Source organism: Lithobates pipiens, unplaced genomic scaffold, assembly GCF_037356315.1.
Source record: "Lithobates pipiens isolate NorthernLeopardFrog02 unplaced genomic scaffold, aLitPip1_a1.2 Scaffold_18, whole genome shotgun sequence".
NCBI classification, from domain to species: Eukaryota; Metazoa; Chordata; class Amphibia; order Anura; family Ranidae; genus Lithobates; species Lithobates pipiens.
In genome coordinates, this window is record NW_027507758.1 from 437,969 (window position 1) to 462,302 (window position 24,334).

The 24,334-nt window shown below is 53.6% G+C and overlaps 1 protein-coding gene across 1 annotated transcript in view; it reads right to left on the reverse strand.

Annotated features, from left to right (window-relative positions):
- Positions 1-15,588: 15,588 nt before the first annotated feature.
- Positions 15,589-24,334, reverse strand: part of LOC143986926 (male-enhanced antigen 1-like) — a 30,559-nt gene continuing 21,813 nt past the window's right edge. Inside the window, 4 exon segments of the mRNA XM_077485335.1 lie at positions 15,589-15,809; positions 18,562-18,630; positions 18,633-18,651; positions 19,711-19,905. Coding sequence (XP_077341461.1) covers positions 15,652-15,809; positions 18,562-18,630; positions 18,633-18,651; positions 19,711-19,902 — 438 coding nt within the window. The 5' untranslated portion in view covers positions 19,903-19,905 and the 3' untranslated portion in view covers positions 15,589-15,651.

The following is a 24,334-nucleotide window of genomic DNA, read 5'->3' on the forward strand; positions in this document are numbered from 1 at the left end:
CCCCCCCATCTACATCACCAACCTCATCTGTAGATATCACCCAAATCATCCCCTCCCCCATCTACATCACCAACCTCATCTGTAGATATCGCCCAAATCATCCCCTCCCCCATCTACATCACCAACCTCATCTGTAGATATCACCCAAATCATCCCCTCCCCCATCTACATCACCAACCTCATCTGTAGATATCTCCCAAATCATCCCCCCCCCCCATCTACATCACCAACCTCATCTGTAGATATCTCCCAAATCATCCCCTCCCCCATCTACATCACCAACCTCATCTGTAGATATCACCCAAATCATCCCCTCCCCCATCTACATCACCAACCTCATCTGTAGATATCTCCCAAATCATCCCCTCCCCCCATCTACATCACCACCTCATCTGTAGATATCTCCCAAATCATCCCCTCCCCCATCTACATCACCAACCTCATCTGTAGATATCACCAAATCATCCCCCTCCCCATCTACATCACCAACCTCATCTGTAGATATCACCCAAATCATCCCCTCCCCCATCTACATCACCAACCTCATCTGCAGATATCGCCCAAATCATCCCCTCCCCCCATCTACATCACCAACCTCATCTGTAGATATCTCCCAAATCATCCCCCCCCCCATCTACATCACCAAACCTCATCTGTAGATATCACCCAAATCATCCCCCCCCATCTACATCACCAACCTCATCTGTAGATATCTCCCAAATCATCCCCCCCCCATCTACATCACCAACCTCATCTGTAGATATCTCCCAAATCATCCCCCCCCCCATCTACATCACCAACCTCATCTGTAGATATCTCCCAAATCATCCCCTCCCCCCCATCTACATCACCAACCTCATCTGTAGATATCTCCCAAATCATCCCCCCCCCCCATCTACATCACCAACCTCATCTGTAGATATCGGCCCAAATCATCCCCTCCCCCATCTACATCACCAACCTCATCTGTAGATATCGCCCAAATCATCCCCCCCCCATCTACATCACCAACCTCATCTGTAGATATCGCCCAAATCATCCCCTCCCCCATCTACATCACCAACCTCATCTGTAGATATCTCCCAAATCATTCCCCTCCCCCCCATCTACATCACCAACCTCATCTGTAGATATCTCCCAAATCATCCCCCCCCCATCTACATCACCAACCTCATCTGTAGATATCTCCCAAATCATCCCCCCCCCCCATCTACATCACCAACCTCATCTGTAGATATCTCCCAAATCATCCCCTCCCCCATCTACATCACCAACCTCATCTGTAGATATCTCCCAAATCATCCCCCCCCCCCCATCTACATCACCAACCTCATCTGTAGATATCACCCAAATCATCCCCTCCCCCATCTACATCACCAACCTCATCTGTAGATATCTCCCAAATCATCACCCCCCATCTACATCACCAACCTCATCTGTAGATATCTCCCAAATCATCCCCCCCCCCATCTACATCACCAACCTCATCTGTAGATATCTCCCAAATCATCCCCTCCCCCATCTACATCACCAACCTCATCTGTAGATATCTCCCAAATCATCCCCTCCCCCATCTACATCACCAACCTCATCTGTAGATATCACCCCCCCCCCCATCTACATCACCAACCTCATCTGTAGATACTCCCAAATCATCCCCTCCCCCCCATCTACATCACCAACCTCATCTGTAGATATCACCCAAATCATCCCCTCCCCCATCTACATCACCAACCTCATCTGCAGATATCTCCCAAATCATCCCCCCCCATCTACATCACCAACCTCATCTGTAGATATCTCCCAAATCATCCCCTCCCCATCTACATCACCAACCTCATCTGTAGATATCTCCCAAATCATCCCCCCCCCCATCTACATCACCAACCTCATCTGTAGATATCTCCCAAATCATCCCCTCCCCCATCTACATCACCAACCTCATCTGTAGATATCTCCCAAATCATCCCCCCCCCATCTACATCACCAAACCTCATCTGTAGATATCACCCAAATCATCCCCTCCCCCATCTACATCACCAACCTCATCTGTAGATATCACCCAAATCATCCCCTCCCCCATCTACATCACCAACCTCATCTGTAGATATCTCCCAAATCATCCCCCCCCATCTACATCACCAACTCATCTGTAGATATCACCCAAATCATCCCCCCCCCATCTACATCACCAACCTCATCTGTAGATATCTCCCAAATCATCCCCCCCCCATCTACATCACCAACCTCATCTGTAGATATCTCCCAAATCATCCCCCCCCCCATCTACATCACCAACCTCATCTGTAGATATCTCCCAAATCATCCCCTCCCCCATCTACATCACCAACCTCATCTGTAGATATCTCCCAATCATCCCCCCCCCCATCTACATCACCAACCTCATCTGTAGATATCTCCCCAAATCATCCCCTCCCCCATCTACATCACCAACCTCATCTGTAGATATCACCCAAATCATCCCCCCCCCCCATCTACATCACCAACCTCATCTGTAGATATCTCCCAAATCATCCCCTCCCCCCATCTACATCACCAACCTCATCTGCAGATATCGCCCAAATCATCCCCCCCCCATCTACATCACCAACCTCATCTGTAGATATCGCCCAAATCATCCCCTCCCCCATCTACATCACCAACCTCATCTGTAGATATCACCCAAATCATCCCCTCCCCCATCTACATCACCAACCTCATCTGTAGATATCTCCCCAAATCATCCCCTCCCCCCATCTACATCACCAACCTCATCTGTAGATATCGCCCAAATCATCCCTCCCCCATCTACATCACCAACCTCATCTGTAGATATCTCCCAAATCATCCCCCCCCCCCATCTACATCACCAACCTCATCTGTAGATATCTCCCAAATCATCCCCTCCCCCATCTACATCACCAACCTCATCTGTAGATATCACCCAAATCATCCCCCCCCCCATCTACATCACCAACCTCATCTGTAGATATCGCCCAAATCATCCCCTCCCCCATCTACATCACCAACCTCATCTGTAGATATCTCCCAAATCATCCCCCCCCCCCATCTACATCACCAACCTCATCTGTAGATATCTCCCAAATCATCCCCCTCCCCATCTACATCACCAACCTCATCTGCAGATATCTCCCAAATCATCCCTCCCCCCATCTACATCACCAACCTCATCTGTAGATATCACCCAAATCATCCCCTCCCCCATCTACATCACCAACCTCATCTGTAGATATCTCCCAAATCATCCCCTCCCCCCATCTACATCACCAACCTCATCTGTAGATATCTCCCAAATCATCCCCTCCCCCATCTACATCACCAACCTCATCTGTAGATATCTCCCAAATCATCCCCCCCCCATCTACATCACCAACCTCATCTGTAGATATCTCCCAAATCATCCCCTCCCCCCCATCTACATCACCAACCTCATCTGTAGATATCTCCCAAATCATCCCCCCCCCATCTACATCACCAACCTCATCTGTAGATATCACCCCCCCCCCCCCATCTACATCACCAACCTCATCTGTAGATATCGCCCAAATCATCCCCTCCCCCATCTACATCACCAACCTCATCTGTAGATATCACCCAAATCATCCCCTCCCCCATCTACATCACCAACCTCATCTGTAGATATCGCCCAAATCATCCCCTCCCCCCATCTACATCACCAACCTCATCTGCAGATATCACCCAAATCATCCCCTCCCCTTCTACATCACCAACCTCATCTGTAGATATCTCCCAAATCATCCCCCCCCCCATCTACATCACCAACCTCATCTGCAGATATCTCCCAAATCATCCCCTCCCCCCATCTACATCACCAACCTCATCTGTAGATATCACCCAAATCATCCCCTCCCCCATCTACATCACCAACCTCATCTGTAGATATCTCCCAAATCATCCCCTCCCCATCTACATCACCAACCTCATCTGTAGATATCTCCCAAATCATCCCCCCCCCCATCTACATCACCAACCTCATCTGTAGATATCTCCCAAATCATCCCCTCCCCATCTACATCACCAACCTCATCTGTAGATATCTCCCAAATCATCCCCTCCCCCATCTACATCACCAACCTCATCTGTAGATATCTCCCAAATCATCCCCCCCCCCATCTACATCACCAACCTCATCTGTAGATATCGCCCAAATCATCCCCTCCCCCATCTACATCACCAACCTCATCTGTAGATATCGCCCAAATCATCCCCTCCCCCATCTACATCACCAACCTCATCTGTAGATATCTCCCAAATCATCCCCCCCCCCATCTACATCACCAACCTCATCTGTAGATATCTCCCAAATCATCACCCCCCCATCTACATCACCAACCTCATCTGTAGATATCACCCAAATCATCCCCTCCCCCATCTACATCACCAACCTCATCTGTAGATATCACCCCAAATCATCCCCTCCCCCATCTACATCACCAACCTCATCTGTAGATATCTCCCAAATCATCCCCTCCCCCATCTACAATCACCAACCTCATCTGTAGATATCGCCCAAATCATCCCCTCCCCCATCTACATCACCAACCTCATCTGTAGATATCACCCAAATCATCCCCTCCCCCCATCTACATCACCAACCTCATCTGTAGATATCACCCAAATCATCCCCTCCCCCATCTACATCACCAACCTCATCTGTAGATATCTCCCAATTCATCCCTCCCCCCCATCTACATCACCAACCTCATCTGTAGATATCGCCCAAATCATCCCTCCCCCCCATCTACATCACCAACCTCATCTGTAGATATCACCCAAATCATCCCCCCCCCCATCTACATCACCAACCTCATCTGTAGATATCACCCAAATCATCCCCCCCCCCATCTACATCACCAACCTCATCTGTAAGATATCGCCCAAATCATCCCCCCCCCATCTACATCACCAACCTCATCTGTAGATATCGCCCAAATCATCCCCTCCCATCTACATCACCAACCTCATCTGTAGATATCACCCAAATCATCCCTCCCCCCCACCTACATCCACCAACCTCATCTGTAGATATCACCCAAATCATCCCCTCCCCCATCTACATCACCAACCTCATCTGTAGATATCGCCCAAATCATCCCCTCCCCATCTACATCACCAACCTCATCTGTAGATATCACCCAAATCATCCCCTCCCCCCCATCTACATCACCAACCTCATCTGTAGATATCTCCCAAATCATCCCCCCCCCATCTACATCACCAACCTCATCTGTAGATATCTCCCAAATCATCCCCTCCCCCCATCTACATCACCAACCTCATCTGTAGATATCTCCCAAATTCATCCCCCCCCCATCTACATCACCAACCTCATCTGTAGATATCTCCCAAATCATCCCCCCCCCCCATCTACATCACCAACCTCATCTGTAGATATCACCCAAATCATCCCCCCCCATCTACATCACCAACCTCATCTGTAGATATCACCCAAATCATCTCCTCCCCCATCTACATCACCAACCTCATCTGTAGATATCACCCAAATCATCCCCTCCCCCCATCTACATCACCAACCTCATCTGTAGATATCTCCCAAATCATCCCCTCCCCCATCTACATCACCAACCTCATCTGTAGATATCACCCAAATCATCCCCCCCCCCATCTACATCCACCAACCTCATCTGTAGATATCGCCCAAATCATCCCCTCCCCCATCTACATCACCAACCTCATCTGTAGATATCACCCAAATCATCCCCCCCCCATCTACATCACCAACCTCATCTGTAGATATCTCCCAAATCATCCCCCCCCCATCTACATCACCAACCTCATCTGTAGATATCTCCCAAATCATCCCCCCCCCCCATCTACATCAACCTCATCTGTAGATATCGCCCAAATCATCCCCTCCCCCATCTACATCACCAACCTCATCTGTAGATATCACCCAAATCATCCCCCCCCCATCTACATCACCAACCTCATCTGTAGATATCTCCCAAATCATCCCCCCCCCCATCTACATCACCAACCTCATCTGTAGATATCTCCCAAATCATCCCCCCCCCCATCTACATCACCAACCTCATCTGTAGATATCTCCCAAATCATCCCCTCCCCCCCATCTACATCACCAACCTCATCTGTAGATATCTCCCAAATCATCCCCCCCCCCCATCTACATCACCAACCTCATCTGTAGATATCGCCCAAATCATCCCCTCCCCCATCTACATCACCAACCTCATCTGTAGATATCGCCCAAATCATCCCCTCCCCCATCTACATCACCAACCTCATCTGTAGATATCACCCAAATCATCCCCCCCCCCATCTACATCACCAACCTCATCTGTAGATATCGCCCAAATCATCCCCCCCCCCATCTACATCACCAACCTCATCTGTAGATATCTCCCAAATCATCCCCCCCCCCCCATCTACATCACCAACCTCATCTGTAGATATCACCCAAATCATCCCCTCCCCCATCTACATCACCAACCTCATCTGTAGATATCACCCAAATCATCCCCCCCCCCATCTACATCACCAACCTCATCTGTAGATATCACCCAAATCATCCCCCCCCCCCCATCTACATCACCAACCTCATCTGTAGATATCTCCCAAATCATCCCCCCCCCCATCTACATCACCAACCTCATCTGCAGATATCACCCAAATCATCCCCTCCCCCATCTACATCACCAACCTCATCTGTAGATATCACCCAAATCATCCCCCCCCCATCTACATCACCAACCTCATCTGCAGATATCTCCCAAATCATCCCCTCCCCCATCTACATCACCAACCTCATCTGTAGATATCTCACAAATCATCCCCTCCCCCATCTACATCACCAACCTCATCTGTAGATATCTCACAAATCATCCCCTCCCCCATCTACATCACCAACCTCATCTGTAGATATCTCCCAAATCATCCCCTCCCCCCATCTACATCACCAACCTCATCTGTAGATATCTCCCAAATCATCCCCCCCCCCATCTACATCACCAACCTCATCTGTAGATATCACCCAAATCATCCCCCCCCCATCTACATCACCAACCTCATCTGTAGATATCTCCCAAATCATCCCCCCCCCCATCTACATCACCAACCTCATCTGTAGATATCGCCCAAATCATCCCCTCCCCCATCTACATCACCAACCTCATCTGTAGATATCGCCCAAATCATCCCCTCCCCCCCCCATCTACATCACCAACCTCATCTGTAGATATCTCCCAAATCATCCCCTCCCCCATCTACATCACCAACCTCATCTGTAGATATCGCCCAAATCATCCCCTCCCCCATCTACATCACCAACCTCATCTGTAGATATCACCCAAATCATCCCCTCCCCCATCTACATCACCAACCTCATCTGTAGATATCTCCCAAATCACCCCCCCCCCCATCTACATCACCAACCTCATCTGTAGATATCTCCCAAATCATCCCCTCCCCCATCTACATCACCAACCTCATCTGTAGATATCTCCCAAATCATCCCCTCCCCCCCCATCTACATCACCAACCTCATCTGTAGATATCGCCCAAATCATCCCCTCCCCCCCATCTACATCACCAACCTCATCTGTAGATATCTCCCAAATCACCCCCCCCCCCCATCTACATCACCAACCTCATCTGTAGATATCTCCCAAATCATCCCCTCCCCCCCATCTACATCACCAACCTCATCTGTAGATATCGCCCAAATCATCCCCCCCCCATCTACATCACCAACCTCATCTGTAGATATCTCCCAAATCATCCCCTCCCCCATCTACATCACCAACCTCATCTGTAGATATCACCCAAATCATCCCCTCCCCCATCTACATCACCAACCTCATCTGTAGATATCTCCCAAATCATCCCCTCCCCCCATCTACATCACCAACCTCATCTGTAGATATCTCCCAAATCATCCCCTCCCCCATCTACATCACCAACCTCATCTGTAGATATCTCCCAAATCATCCCCTCCCCCCATCTACATCACCAACCTCATCTGTAGATATCTCCCAAATCATCCCCTCCCCCCATCTACATCACCAACCTCATCTGTAGATATCTCCCAAATCATCCCCCCCCCATCTACATCACCAACCTCATCTGTAGATATCTCCCAAATCATCCCCTCCCCCATCTACATCACCAACCTCATCTGTAGATATCACCCAAATCATCCCCCCCCCCCATCTACATCACCAACCTCATCTGTAGATATCTCCCAAATCATCCCCTCCCCCCATCTACATCACCAACCTCATCTGTAGATATCACCCAAATCATCCCCTCCCCCCATCTACATCACCAACCTCATCTGTAGATATCGCCCAAATCATCCCCTCCACTCCTCCAAGGACCTCCTGCTCTGTAGTTCCCTTCTTACCTCCTCTCATGCTCACCTTCAAGACTTCTCCAGAGCCTCTCCCATCCTCCGGAACTCCCTGCCCCAGTCTGTCCGCTCAGCCCCTACCCTGTCCACCTTTAGCAGTTCCCTGAAAACTCTATATTCAGGGAAGCCGATCCCACCCCCCCACCCCCACCTAACTGTCCCCGAGCCCCCCATCAAATCATTCTCTGCAGCTATTACCTTTTGTACCACCACCCCCTCCCTTTAGAATGTAAGCTCTACGGGCCGGGCCCTCCTGTACCTTTTGTACTATAATTGTGTTGTCCCCCCCATACATTGTAAAGCGCTGCATAAACTGTTGGCGCTATATAAATCGTGTATAATAATACTGATTCTCGGGTTTCTGACCTGTCACCTTTGGAGGATCTTTTATTCTATGAATAGTGTAGGACACACTGAAGATCGGGTACTTTGATGCCGTAGTGGGCTCAAGCACTGTGTGGCCAAATCCCCATATTTGTTATATTCAGGTGATTTCATTAGCCTTGTAGGATTTTATGCGCTGAAATATTTTGTTGTGTTTTCTTTGGAGGTAAGGCTGCTTTTCCCCCACAGTTACCTTTTGGATGAAGGCCTCACAGGACGGTCCAAACAAACGTTCTCCTTGAAGGGCGGCCTCTTGATTTGCGTCCTGCAGAAGTTCGGCTGATTAGCATTTGATGTTTCTCGACATGATGACCAACGAGGAAATCTGCCTTATGGAGTCTTCCAAGACATCCACCAAGAAACTCAAAGCTCTCAGGAAATCTTCAGGAAGTGCCAATGGCCGGATCTCGTGGGTCCAAATGTCTGACCCAAACCTGGAGACCATGGTAAACTTCCACTGCAGCCACCGCCGGCTGCGCCTACCAAATACAAGTGCCTAAAAGAGAACCTCTAACCACTTATTTATGGGACCCCCAAGAGTCGTATTCAAGTAGAAAATGGCCAGGTCAACAGCCGGGGATCCCCATTTCTTGTATAATTACTCCCCCATGGGGGGGGGGGGGGGCTCTTTTTCTTTTGAGATGAAAAGATCATTTATAGGAGCACCACTGCTGAAATGTCTCTATAGGAGCGGATGCAGAGTAAGTATATGAACCTTATTTGGGAAGCACAGTGTATGTCTGAGCCGCGTTATTGTGCGTTTTATGCAACGTTGTTGTGTGATTGGACAGCCTCTGATATTTGGTTGGCCAAGTTCCCTACTAGTAGTATATTGCCTAAAATATTTGTAAGTGTCCATGTGGTGTTCAAATGTCTAGTTTTGTGGGAAGTTTATGTTTCTAGTGAAGAAATCTTGATTTTGGTGGGATCAACAACTGCATTTCATGTGTTAATGGCACCATTTTGTCGTGGACTGACTTTCTTCGGCCATTTTATTTTCTTTTGTTGTCACCATGCGGCCATTGTCGTCAGCCATTTTTCCCTCTCTGCCAATCCCTCCACTGACCCCCATTCAGTGTCCTTCACCCCTCTCTACCAATCCCCCCCCACTGACCCCCATTCAGTGTCCTCCACCCCTCTCTACCAATCCCCCCCCCCCCACTGACCCCCATACAGTGTCCTCCACCCCTCTCTACCAATCCCTCCACTGACCTCCATTCAGTGTCCTCCACCCCTCTCTACCAATCCCTCCACTGACCTCCATTCAGTGTCCTCCATCCCTCTCTACCAATCCCTCCACTGACCTCCATTCAGTGTCCTCCATCCCTCTCTACCAATCCCTCCACTGACCTCCATTCAGTGTCCTCCACCCCTCTCTACCAATCCCTCCACTGACCTCCATTCAGTGTCCTCCACCCCTCTCTACCAATCCCTCCACTGACCTCCATTCAGTGTCCTCCACCCCTCTCTACCAATCCCTCCACTGACCTCCATTCAGTGTCCTCCACCCCTCTCTACCAATCCCTCCACTGACCTCCATTCAGTGTCCTCCACCCCTCTCTACCAATCCCTCCACTGACCTCCATTCAGTGTCCTCCATCCCTCTCTACCAATCCCTCCACTGACCTCCATTCAGTGTCCTCCACCCCTCTCTACCAATCCCTCCACTGGTCTCCATTCAGTGTCCTCCCCCCTCTCTACCAATCCCTCCACTGACCTCCATTCAGTGTCCTCCACCCCTCTCTACCAATCCCTCCACTGACCTCCATTCAGTGTCCTCCACCCCTCTCTACCAATCCCTCCACTGGTCTCCATTCAGTGTCCTCCACCCCTCTCTACCAATCCCTCCACTGACCTCCATTCAGTGTCCTCCACCCCTCTCTACCAATCCCTCCACTGACCTCCATTCAGTGTCCTCCACCCCTCTCTACCAATCCCTCCACTGACCTCCATTCAGTGTCTTCCACCCCTCTCTACCAATCTCTCCACTGACCTCCATTCAGTGTCCTCCACCCCTCTCTACCAATCCCTCCACTGACCTCCATTCAGTGTCCTCCACCCCTCTCTACCAATCCCCCCCCACTGACCCCCATTCAGTGTCCTCCACCCCTCTCTACCAATCCCCCCCCCACTGACCCCCATTCAGTGTCCTCCACCCCTCTCTACCAATCCCTCCATTCAGTGTCCTTCACCCCTCTCTACCAATCCCCCCCCCCCCCACTGACCCCCATTCAGTGTCCTCCACCCCTCTCTACCAATCCCCCCCCACTGACCCCCATTCAGTGTCCTCCACCCCTCTCTACCAATCCCCCCCCCCCACTGACCCCCATTCAGTGTCCTCCACCCCTCTCTACCAATCCCCCCCCCACTGACCCCCATTCAGTGTCCTCCACCCCTCTCTAACAACCCCCCCCCCCCACTGACCCCCATTCAGTGTCCTCCACCCCTCTCTACCAATCCCCCCCCCCCCCACTGACCCCCATTCAGTGTCCTCCACCCCTCTCTAACAACCCCCCCCCACCCCACTGACCCCCATTCAGTGTCCTCCACCCCTCTCTACCAATCCCCCCCCCCCCACTGACCCCCATTCAGTGTCCTTCACCCCTCTCTTCCAATCCCCCCCCCCCACTGACCCCCATTCAGTGTCCTTCACCCCTCTCTACCAATCCCCCCCCCCCACTGACCCCCATTCAGTGTCCTCCACCCCTCTCTACCAATCCCCCCCCACTGACCCCCATTCAGTGTCCTCCACCCCTCTCTACCAATCCCCCTCCACTGACCCCCCATTCAGTGTCCTTCACCCCTCTCTACCAATCCCCCCCCCACTGACCCCCATTCAGTGTCCTCCACCCCTCTCTACCAATCCCCCCCCACTGACCCCCATTCAGTGTCCTCCACCCCTCTCTACCAACCCCCCCCCCCACTGACCCCCATTCAGTGTCCTCCACCCCTCTCTACCAATCCCCCCCCACTGACCCCCATTCAGTGTCCTCCCCCCCCCCCCTCTCTACCAATCCCCCTCCACTGACCCCCATTCAGTGTCCTCCACCCCTCTCTACCAATCCCCCCCCCCCCACTGACCCCCATTCAGTGTCCTCCACCCCTCTCTACCAATCCCCCTCCACTGACCCCCCATTCAGTGTCCTTCACCCCTCTCTACCAATCCCCCCCCCCCCACTGACCCCCATTCAGTGTCCTCCACCCCTCTCTACCAATCCCCCCCCACTGACCCCCATTCAGTGTCCTCCACCCCTCTCTACCAACCCCCCCCCCCACTGACCCCCATTCAGTGTCCTCCACCCCTCTCTACCAATCCCCCCCACTGACCCCCATTCAGTGTCCTCCACCCCTCTCTACCAATCCCTCCACTGACCTCCATTCAGTGTCCTCCACCCCTCTCTACCAACCCCCCCCCCCCCCCCACTGACCCCCATTCAGTGTCCTCCACCCCTCTCTACCAATCCCCCTCCACTGACCCCCATTCAGTGTCCTCCACCCCTCTCTACCAATCCCCCCCCACTGACCCCCATTCAGTGTCCTCCACCCCTCTCTACCAACCCCCCCCCCCCCCCCACTGACCCCCATTCAGTGTCCTCCACCCCTCTCTACCAATCCCCCCCCACTGACCCCCATTCAGTGTCCTCCACCCCTCTCTACCAATCCCTCCACTGACCTCCATTCAGTGTCCTCCACCCCTCTCTACCAACCCCCCCCCCCCCCCACTGACCCCCATTCAGTGTCCTCCACCCCTCTCTACCAATCCCCCCCCACTGACCCCCATTCAGTGTCCTCCACCCCTCTCTACCAACCCCCCCCCCCCACTGACCCCCATTCAGTGTCCTCCACCCCTCTCTACCAATCCCCCCCCACTGACCCCCATTCAGTGTCCTCCACCCCTCTCTACCAATCCCTCCACTGACCTCCATTCAGTGTCCTCCACCCCTCTCTACCAACCCCCCCCCCCCCCCACTGACCCCCATTCAGTGTCCTCCACCCCTCTCTACCAATCCCCCCCCCCCCCACTGACCCCCATTCAGTGTCCTTCACCCCTCTCTACCAATCCCCCACTGACCCCCATTCAGTGTCCTCCACCCCTCTCTACCAATCCCCCCCCCCACTGACCCCCATTCAGTGTCCTCCCCCCCTCTCTACCAATCCCCCTCCACTGACCCCCATTCAGTGTCCTCCACCCCTCTCTACCAATCCCCCCCCCCCACTGACCCCCATTCAGTGTCCTTCACCCCTCTCTACCAATCCCCCACTGACCCCCATTCAGTGTCCTCCACCCCTCTCTACCAATCCCCCCCCCCCACTGACCCCCATTCAGTGTCCTCCACCCCTCTCTACCAATCCCTCCACTGACCTCCATTCAGTGTCCTCCACCCCTCTCTACCAATCCCTCCACTGACCTCCATTCACTGTCCTCCACCCCTCTCTACCAACCCCCCCCCCCCCCCCACTGACCCCCATTCAGTGTCCTCCACCCCTCTCTACCAATCCCTCCACTGACCTCCATTCAGTGTCCTCCACCCCTCTCTACCAATCCCTCCACTGACCTCCATTCAGTGTTCTCCACCCCTCTCTACCAATCCCTCCACTGGCCTCCATTCAGTGTTCTCCACCCCTCTCTACCAACCCCCCCCCCCCCACTGACCTCCATTCAGTGTCCTCCACCCCTCTCTACCAATCCCTCCACTGACCTCCATTCAGTGTCCTCCACCCCTCTCTACCAATCCCTCCACTGACCTCCATTCAGTGTCCTCCACCCCTCTCTACCAATCCCTCCACTGACCTCCATTCAGTGTCCTCCACCCCTCTCTACCAATCCCTCCACTGACCTCCATTCAGTGTCCTCCACCCCTCTCTACCAATCCCTCCACTGACCTCCATTCAGTGTCCTCCACCCCTCTCTACCAATCCCTCCACTGACCTCCATTCAGTGTCCTCCACCCCTCTCTACCAATCCCTCCACTGACCTCCATTCAGTGTCCTCCACCCCTCTCTACCAATCCCTCCACTGGTCTCCATTCAGTGTCCTCCCCCCTCTCTACCAATCCCTCCACTGACCTCCATTCAGTGTCCTCCACCCCTCTCTACCAATCCCTCCACTGACCTCCATTCAGTGTCCTCCACCCCTCTCTACCAATCCCTCCACTGGTCTCCATTCAGTGTCCTCCACCCCTCTCTACCAATCCCTCCACTGACCTCCATTCAGTGTCCTCCACCCCTCTCTACCAATCCCTCCACTGGTCTCCATTCAGTGTCCTCCACCCCTCTCTACCAATCCCTCCACTGACCTCCATTCAGTGTCCTCCACCCCTCTCTACCAATCCCTCCACTGGTCTCCATTCAGTGTCCTCCATCCCTTTCTACCAATCCCTCCACTGGCCTCCACCCCTCTCTACCAATCCCTCCACTGATCTCCATTCAGTGTCCTCCACCCCTCTCTACCAATCCCTCCACTGATCTCCATTCAGTGTCCTCCACCCCTCTCTACCAATCCCTCCACTGATCTCCATTCAGTGTCCTCCACCCCTCTCTACCAATCCCTCCACTGATCTCCATTCAGTGTCCTCCACCCCTCTCTACCAATCCCTCCACTGATCTCCATTCAGTGTCCTCCACCCCTTTCTGGCTTAAGAAATAACATTTAAAAAAATGAACAACATACAACACCATTCCCCGAGATGTATCATCAGTCTAGTCTCAAAATATCACCCAAATCATCCTCTCTGATTCTCCTATCTAGCTCCCTTGTCTCCTCCTCCCGGGCTCATCGCCAGGACTCTGGAGCCTCTCCCATCCTTGGATCTCTATACCCCCAGTCTGTCTGGCCATCTATTGTCCACCTTTAGGGAATCTCTGAAAACTCAAATATTGAGGGAAGTCTATCCCAAAGTCTATCCCAACTCCACCTAACAAATGAACTTGTGTCCCCGCCGGACCTGGGATCACCAGACGTGTCCCCGCCGGACCTGGGATCACCAGACGTGTCCCCGCCGGACCTGGGATCACCAGACGTGTCCCCGCCGGACCTGGGATCACCAGACGTGTCCCCGCCGGACCTGGGATCACCAGACGTGTCCCCGCCAGACCTGGGATCACCAGACGTGTCCCCGCCAGACCTGGGATCACCAGACGTGTCCCCACCAGACCTGGGATCACCAGACAAGACAAAGGATTGTTCACATGAAAGGGGGTTGTAAATCCTCGTGCACCCTTTGCATTAAGGTGAAAAACACGTGTCAGTGAGCCCCCCCCCCCCATTTTACTTACCTGAGCCCCGTATTTCCCTCGGCGGGGATGCGCTGTCCTTCTCTCCACAGGTCCCGGCTCTTGATTGGATAGATAGCAGCACAGCCATTGTCTCCCACTGCTGTCAATCAAATCCAATGACACAGGTGCCGGGGCCATCTATGGACGTAAATGCTGGACTTGGGAGCGCCCCCGCAAGGTAACACCCCCGGGAGAGAGCGCTTCTTCTAGGGCAGTGATGGGGAACCTCAACACCCCAGATTTATTGGAACTACATTCCCCATGATCCTCGTGCACGCTGCAGTGTAGTGGAGCATCATGGGAAATGTAGTTCCACAAGATCTGGAGTGCCGAGGTTCTCCATCACTGCCCTAGGAAGTTATCTGATGTGGGGAGGAGCCACGAGAGCAGCCGAGGGACCCCAGAAGAGGAGGATCAGGGCCACTCTGTGCAAAACCAGCCGCACAGCGGAGGGAAGTCTGAGATGTTTGTTATTAAAAAATAAATGATCCATTACAATCACTTGAATTATTTTATATACACAGACGACACATACAAGGTATATACAGCAGAGGAGCTCCTCATTTCTTGCTGGATGCTGGAGCTGCACATCGGGATTGGATGGTCTGATGTACCATGTGATCCCAGTCTTCATCCGAGATCTGCTGAGCCCAACCCGGGACCGAGACCGGGGGCAACTTCACCGCCGCCATCGTCTTCTTCACCAACTCCACGTGATCTGCACAAGGGGAAGGGCATGAGTGATCCGCTGCGATACCCCCCAATCCATCCCCCGACACTCCACCCCCCCCCACTCCACCCCCCCGCTGTGACACCCCCCCCCACTCCATCCCCCGACACTCCACCCCCCCCAACTTCACCGCCATCGTCTTCTTCACCAACTCCACGTGATCTGCACAAGGGGAAAGGCATGAGTGATCCGCTGTGATACCCCCCACTCCATCCCCCGACACTCCACCCCCCCCCACTCCACCCCCCCCGCTGTGACACCCCGACACTCCACCCCCCTCTGTGACACCCCCCCCACTCCATCCCCCGACACTCCACCCCCCCACTCCACCCCCCCCCGCTGTGACACCCCGACACTCCCACCCCCCTCTGTGACACCCCCCCACTCCATCCCCCGACACTCCATCCCCCGACACTCCATCCCCCGACACTCCCACCCCCCCGCTGTGACACCCCCCCCACTCCATCCCCCGACACTCCACCCCCCCCCCACTCCACCCCCCCGCTGTGACACCCCCCCATTCCACCCCCCCAACTTCACCGCCATCGTCTTCTTCACCAACTCCACGTGATCTGCACAAGGGGAAAGGAATGAGTGACCCGCTGCGATACCCCCCACTCCATCCCCCGACACGCCCCCCTCCCCACTCCACCCCCCCGCTGTGACACCCCCCCCCACTCCACCCCCCCAACTTCACCGCCATCGTCTTCTTCACCAACTCCACGTGATCTGCACAAGGGGAAAGGAATGAGTGACCCGCTGCGATACCCCCCACTCCATCCCCCGACACTCCACCCCCCCCCACTCCACCCCCCGCTGTGACACCCCCCCCACTCCACCCCCCCCCAACTTCACCGCCATCGTCTTCTTCACCAACTCCACGTGATCTGCACAAGGGGAAAGGCATGAGTGACCCGCTGCGATACCCCCCACTCCATCCCCCGACACGCCCCCCTCCCCACTCCACCCCCCCGCTGTGACACCCCCCCCCACTCCACCCCCCCAACTTCACCGCCATCGTCTTCTTCACCAACTCCACGTGATCTGCACAAGGGGAAAGGAATGAGTGATCCGCTGCGATACCCCCCACTCCATCCCCCGACACTCCACCCCCCCCCACTCCACCCCCCGCTGTGACACCCCCCCCACTCCACCCCCCCCAACTTCACCGCCATCGTCTTCTTCACCAACTCCACGTGATCTGCACAAGGGGAAAGGCATGAGTGATCCGCTGCGATACCCCCCACTCCATCCCCCGACACTCCACCCCCCCCCACTCCACCCCCCGCTGTGACACCCCCCCCACTCCACCCCCCCAACTTCACCGCCATCGTCTTCTTCACCAACTCCACGTGATCTGCACAAGGGGAAAGGCATGAGTGATCCGCTGTGATACCCCCACTCCATCCCCCGACACTCCACCCCCCCCACTCCACCCCCGCTGTGACACCCCCCCCCACTCCACCCCCCCCAACTTCACCGCCATCGTCTTCTTCACCAACTCCACGTGATCTGCACAAGGGGAAAGGCATGAGTGATCCGCTGCGATACCCCCCAATCCATCCCCCGACACTCCACCCCCCCTCTGTGACACCCCCACTCACCCCCCCCGCTGTGACACCCCCCATTCCACCCCCCGCTGTGACACCCCCACTCCACCCCCCTCTGTGACACCCCCCATTCCACCCCCCCAACTTCACCGCCGCCATCGTCTTCTTCACCAACTCCACGTGATCTGCACAAGGGAAAGGCATGAGTGATCCGCTGCGACACCCCCCACTCCATCCCCCGACACTCCACCCCCCCCACTCCACCCCCCCGCTGTGACACCCCCCCACTCCACCCCCCCCCAACTTCACCGCCATCGTCTTCTTCACCAACTCCACGTGATCTGCACAAGGGAAAGGAATGAGTGATCCGCTGCGATACCCCCCCACTCCATCCCCCGACACTCCACCCCCCCACTCCACCCCCCCGCTGTGACACCCCCCCCACTCCACCCCCCCCCCCCCCAACTTCACCGCCATCGTCTTCTTCACCAACTCCATGTGATCTGCACAAGGGGAAAGGAATGAGTGATCCGCTGTGACACCCCCCAATCCATCCCCCGACAATCCACCCCCCTCTGTGACACCCCCCATTCCACCCCCCGCTGTGACACCCCCACTCCATCCCCCAACACTCCACCCCCCCCCCCCGCTGTGACACCCCCCACTCCACCCCCCCCGCTGTGACACCCCCCACTCCACCGCCATCGTCTTCTTCACCAACTCCACGTGATCTGCACAAGGGGAAAGGCATGAGTGACCCGCTGCGATACCCCCCACTCCATCCCCCGACACTCCACCCCCCCCCCCCGCTGTGACACCCCCCACTCCACCCCCCTCATCTTCTTCACCAACTCCACGTGATCTGCACAAGGGGAAAGGCATGAGTGACCCGCTGCGATACCCCCCACTCCATCCCCCGACACTCCACCCCCCCCCCCCGCTGTGACACCCCCCACTCCACCCCCCGCTGTGACACCCCCCACTCCACCGCCATCGTCTTCTTCACCAACTCCACGTGATCTGCACAAGGGGAAAGGCATGAGTGACCCGCTGCGATACCCCCCAATCCATCCCCCGACACTCCACCCCCCCTCTGTGATACCCCCCCCCCCCCACACACACAGCCGACGAATGGTTTGCTCAGATTGTGTACGCCCCCCCCCCCCCCCAATAATGGTTTCCTTGGATACCTGCGTCCATTGGAATGGAGTTGTGTGCGGAGTCACCCTCCTCCTCATCCTCACTGTCCACAGGGGGTCCGGCAGGTGGAGCCTCATTGCCTAAAATGAGAACATATATAGAATCTTCATTCCTCAGGACGGGGGCCCTTCACTACCCCCGGGGAGCCTACTTCTCCTACTGGGGACTCTCCTCCCCTTGTGGGTGAATTTCCACCCTACCAGCCCCCACATCTTCTTCTTTGGCCTTTATCCTCTACCAGGGGTCTATCTTCCCTATGGAAACCCATCTCTTCTTCCAGGGGGCCCATCTTTCCTATGGGGGCCCCAGCTCCGCCTCCATCTCCTCCTCGGGGGGGTCCCCCCCCCCCATCTCCTCCTCGGGGAGGCCCATATCTACCTCCAGGGGCCTATCTTCCCTATGGAAACCCATCTCTTCTTCCAGGGGGCCCATCTTTCCTATGGGGGCCCCAGCTCCGCCTCCATCTCCTCCTCGGGGGGTCCCCCCCCCCCCATCTCCTCCTCCGGGAGGCCCATATCTACCTCCAGGGGCCTATCTTCCCTATAGAAACCCATCTCTTCTTCCAGGGGGCCCATCTTTCCTATGGGGGCCCCAGCTCCGCCTCCATCTCCTCCTCGGGGGGGGGTCCCCCCCCACCCCATCTCCTCCTCCGGGAGGCCCATATCTACCTCCAGGGGCCTATCTTCCCTATGGAAACCCATCTCTTCTTCCAGGGGGCCCATCTTTCCTATGGGGGCCCCAGCTCCGCCTCCATCTCCTCCTCGGGGGGGCCCCCCCCCCCCCCCATCTCCTCCTCGGGGAGGCCCATATCTACCTCCAGGGGCCTATCTTCCCTATGGAAACCCATCTCTTCTTCCAGGGGGCCCATCTTTCCTATGGGGGCCCCAGCTCCGCCTCCATCTCCTCCTCCAGGGGCCCACTTCACATAAGGGAAAGAGACAGATTTGTGTAAAGTCAAAAGTATGACTTCCCCTCCTCCTCCTCCAGCACACATCTTGCAGTGTCAGGGAAGGACCACCTCCCCAGAAGCCCCCCCAAGAGACACTGGAACCCCTCCCCCCGTCTACACAGAAGGTCCCAATCCTGGAGTCTAGCGGGGATCAGAGGGTTACCCCAGAGGTCAGCCATAATGGGGGTACCTGTAGCCTCTCCTGTAGGTCGGTCTCGGATTGGGTGGTGTCCTCTGGATCCTGGTTGAGTGGTTGGTATTGATATCCGCTCTGCCCTTCCTCTTCATCCTCCTCTTCTCCGGCACTCCACTCTCCAGGCCCGGCGTCCTGCGGGTCCCCCAGCTCCTCGCTCTGGTTCGGGAAGATCCTCTCAGGCCCCATTCTCTGCAATCAAATCAAATGACAACGGATACGACCCGGGGGATGGAAATCAGCCTTGGTTTTTGTTTTGTTTTTTAATGTAAAAAAAAAAAAAAAGAAATAAATTGGATTTTATTTTTAGATTTTTTATAAAATTTATTTTAATAAAATGCTTTTGGAGTAAAAATCGATCTAAAGATAGTTTTCTATTTAAGATCCATTAATAATTTTGTTTATTCAGCATGAAATGGAGCAAGAGGCTGTATATTCTGCAGATATGTCACAGGAACAACGAGATACATATTCCTGGATGTGCACTGAACTGTACGATCGTGTACACTACAAACTGAACGATCGTGTACACTACAAACTGAACAATCGTGTACACTACAAACTGTACGATCGTGTACACTACAAACTGAACGATCGTGTACACTACAAACTGAACAATCGTGTACACTACAAACTGTACGATCGTGTACACTACAAACTGAACGATCGTGTACACTACAAACTGAACAATCGTGTACACTACAAACTGAACAATCGTGTACACTACAAACTGAACAATCGTGTACACTACAAACTGAACAATCGTGTACACTACAAACTGAACAATCGTGTACACTACAAACTGAACAATCGTGTACACTACAAACTGTACGATCGTGTACACTACAAACTGAACGATCGTGTACACTACAAACTGAACAATCGTGTACACTACAAACTGAACAATCGTGTACACTACAAACTGAACAATCGTGTACACTACAAACTGAACAATCGTGTACACTACAAACTGAACAATCGTGTACACTACAAACTGAACGATCGTGTACACTACAAACTGAACAATCGTGTACACTACAAACTGAACGATCGTGTACACTACAAACTGAACGATCGTGTACACTAAAAACTGAACAATCGTGTACACTACAAACTGAACAATCGTGTACACTACAAACTGAACAATCGTGTACACTACAAACTGAACGATCGTGTACACTACAAACTGAACAATCGTGTACACTACAAACTGAACAATCGTGTACACTACAAACTGAACAATCGTGTACACTACAAACTGAACGATCGTGTACACTACAAACTGAACGATCGTGTACACTACAAACTGAACGATCGAAACGATTCTGATATTGCAGTTTTACTAACCTGACAGCTTATTATTCTAAATAGGAAACCTTCATTTTGTTTGCAAATATTAACCCCTTCTGGACCACCCACTGTGTGTGTATATTATATATTACACACACACACACACTGAGCACATACCTGTACGTGATTTTGGGCACGCGATTTGGGGCGCACACTTGTCCAATCACAGCGGGAGCCAATCAGCAGGTCCAGTGGCCACCGATCGCTGGGAGGAGAGGCAGAACGGCAGTCTTCCTATGGTAAACAAGGCTGTTCTATCAGAGAGGGAAAGAGAGATCTGTGATTCCTGCTAAGCTGAAACACGGATCTCTCTCTCTTTTCCTCCAGTGTGTCCTTCCCCCATAGTTCCTAAGCCCTCCCTAGGAGCACACTTAACCCTTTGATCGCCCCCGATGTTAACCCCTCCTCCTGCCAGTGTCATTTATACAGTGACAGTGCATATTTTTAGCACTGCTCACTGCATTGGTGTAACTGGTCACCAAAAAGTGTCACTTAGGGTCAGATTTGTCTGCCGCAATGTCGCAGAAAAAAAATAATAAAATCACTGATCGCCGCCATTAACAGTAAAACAATGAAAAAAATAAAAAGTCCATAAATCTATCCCTTAGTTTGTAGATGTGATAACTTTTGCACAAACCGATCAATAAACTTATTGGGATTTTTTAAAATATTTAGCAGAATATATATTGGGACATCGGTGAAGAGATTTGATTTTTTTATAGCAGAAAGTAAACAATATTTTTTTATTTTTTTCCGAAATTGTCGCTCTATTTATAGCACAAAAAATAAAACCCGCAGAGGTGACCAAATCCCACCAAAAGAATCTCTATTTGTGGGGAAAAAAGGGACATCAGTTTTATTTGGGTACAACGCCGCACAGCCGCGCAATTGTCAGTTAAAGCGACGTATCACAAAAAAATGGCCTGGTCATGAAGGGGGTAAATCTTCCAGAAGTGAAGTGGTTAAAGATTCTAACTACCAGCAAGAATGAGTCCTCACATGTAAAGAGCACCTGTCATTCCAGATCCATCATGGCAGTGCCTGTTAGCGGGCGTCCAATCACCCGCTGCCGCCATGTCCCTCGCCTTGTGTCACCACCGCCCCAACCCCAGCAATCCCATTCAAGTGAATGGGAGTGTCGGGGAGTCACCAGGGGGGTCAGAGGAGGAGCGGCTGCGGGACAGAGGAGCCAACAGAGGAGGGGCCAACAGCTGGTCAGAGGAGGGGCCAACCGCTGGTCAGAGGAGGGGCCAACCGCTGGTCAGAGGAGGGGCCAACCGCTGGTCAGAGGAGGGGCCAACCGCTGGTCAGTGATGACAGTAACTCTTTAAAATTTATGGATTTCAATCAAATCCACCCCGGATACAACATCAGCCAACTGAACAAACGTCTCCGAATCTACCCAAACTACAGAATCAGACCACACAGAGCTCCTCCCCTCCAACCAGAACCTTCCTACTTCCTCCAACCAGAACCCTCCAACCTTTGACCAAATCCCTCCAACAAGAACCCTTCCCCCCACACTTCCTCCAAACATCAGCCTCTCCCGTCCAGAACCTTCCCACCTCCTCCAACCACCAACCACTTCCTACCAGAACCTTCCCACCTCCTCCAACCACCAACCACTTCCTACCAGAACCTTCCCACCTCCTCCAACCACCAACCACTTCCTACCAGAACCTTCCCACCTCCTCCAACCACCAACCACTTCCTACCAGAACCTTCCCACCTCCTCCAACCACCAACCACTTCCTACCAGAACCTTCCCACCTCCTCCAACCACCAACCACTTCCTACCAGAACCTTCCCACCTCCTCCAACCACCAACCACTTCCTACCAGAACCTTCCCACCTCCTCCAACCACCAACCACTTCCTACCAGAACCATCCCACCTCCTCCAACCACCAACCACTTCCTACCAGAACCATCCCACCTCCTCCAACCACCAACCACTTCCTACCAGAACCATCCCACCTCCTCCAACCACCAACCACTTCCTACCAGAACCTTCCCACCTCCTCCAACCACCAACCACTTCCTACCAGAACCTTCCCACCTCCTCCAACCACCAACCACTTCCTACCAGAACCTTCCCACCTCCTCCAACCACCAACCACTTCCTACCAGAACCATCCCACCTCCTCCAACCACCAACCACTTCCTACCAGAACCTTCCCACCTCCTCCAACCACCAACCACTTCCTACCAGAACCATCCCACCTCCTCCAACCACCAACCACTTCCTACCAGAACCATCCCACCTCCTCCAACCACCAACCACTTCCTACCAGAACCATCCCACCTCCTCCAACCACCAACCACTTCCTACCAGAACCTTCCCACCTCCTCCAACCACCAACCACTTCCTACCAGAACCATCCCACCTCCTCCAACCACCAACCACTTCCTACCAGAACCATCCCACCTCCTCCAACCACCAACCACTTCCTACCAGAACCTTCCCACCTCCTCCAACCACTTCCTACCAGAACCTTCCCACCTCCTCCAACCACCAACCACTTCCTACCAGAACCTTCCCACCTCCTCCAACCACCAACCACTTCCTACCAGAACCTTCCCACCTCCTCCAACCACCAACCACTTCCTATCAGAACCTTCCCACCTCCTCCAACCACCAACCACTTCCTACCAGAACCTTCCCACCTCCTCCAACCACTTCCTACCAGAACCTTCCCACCTCCTCCAACCACCAACCACTTCCTACCAGAACCTTCCCACCTCCTCCAACCACCAACCACTTCCTACCAGAACCTTCCCACCTCCTCCAACCACCAACCACTTCCTACCAGAACCTTCCCACCTCCACCAACCACCAACCACTTCCTACCAGAACCATCCCACCTCCTCCAACCACCAACCACTTCCTACCAGAACCTTCCCACCTCCTCCAACCACCAACCACTTCCTACCAGAACCTTCCCACCTCCTCCAACCACCAACCACTTCCTACCAGAACCTTCCCACCTCCTCCAACCACCAACCACTTCCTACCAGAACCTTCCCACCTCCTCCAACCACCAACCACTTCCTACCAGAACCATCCCACCTCCTCCAACCACCAACCACTTCCTACCAGAACCTTCCCACCTCCTCCAACCACCAACCACTTCCTACCAGAACCTTCCCACCTCCTCCAACCACCAACCACTTCCTACCAGAACCTTCCCACCTCCTCCAACCACCAACCACTTCCTACCAGAACCTTCCCACCTCCTCCAACCACCAACCACTTCCTACCAGAACCTTCCC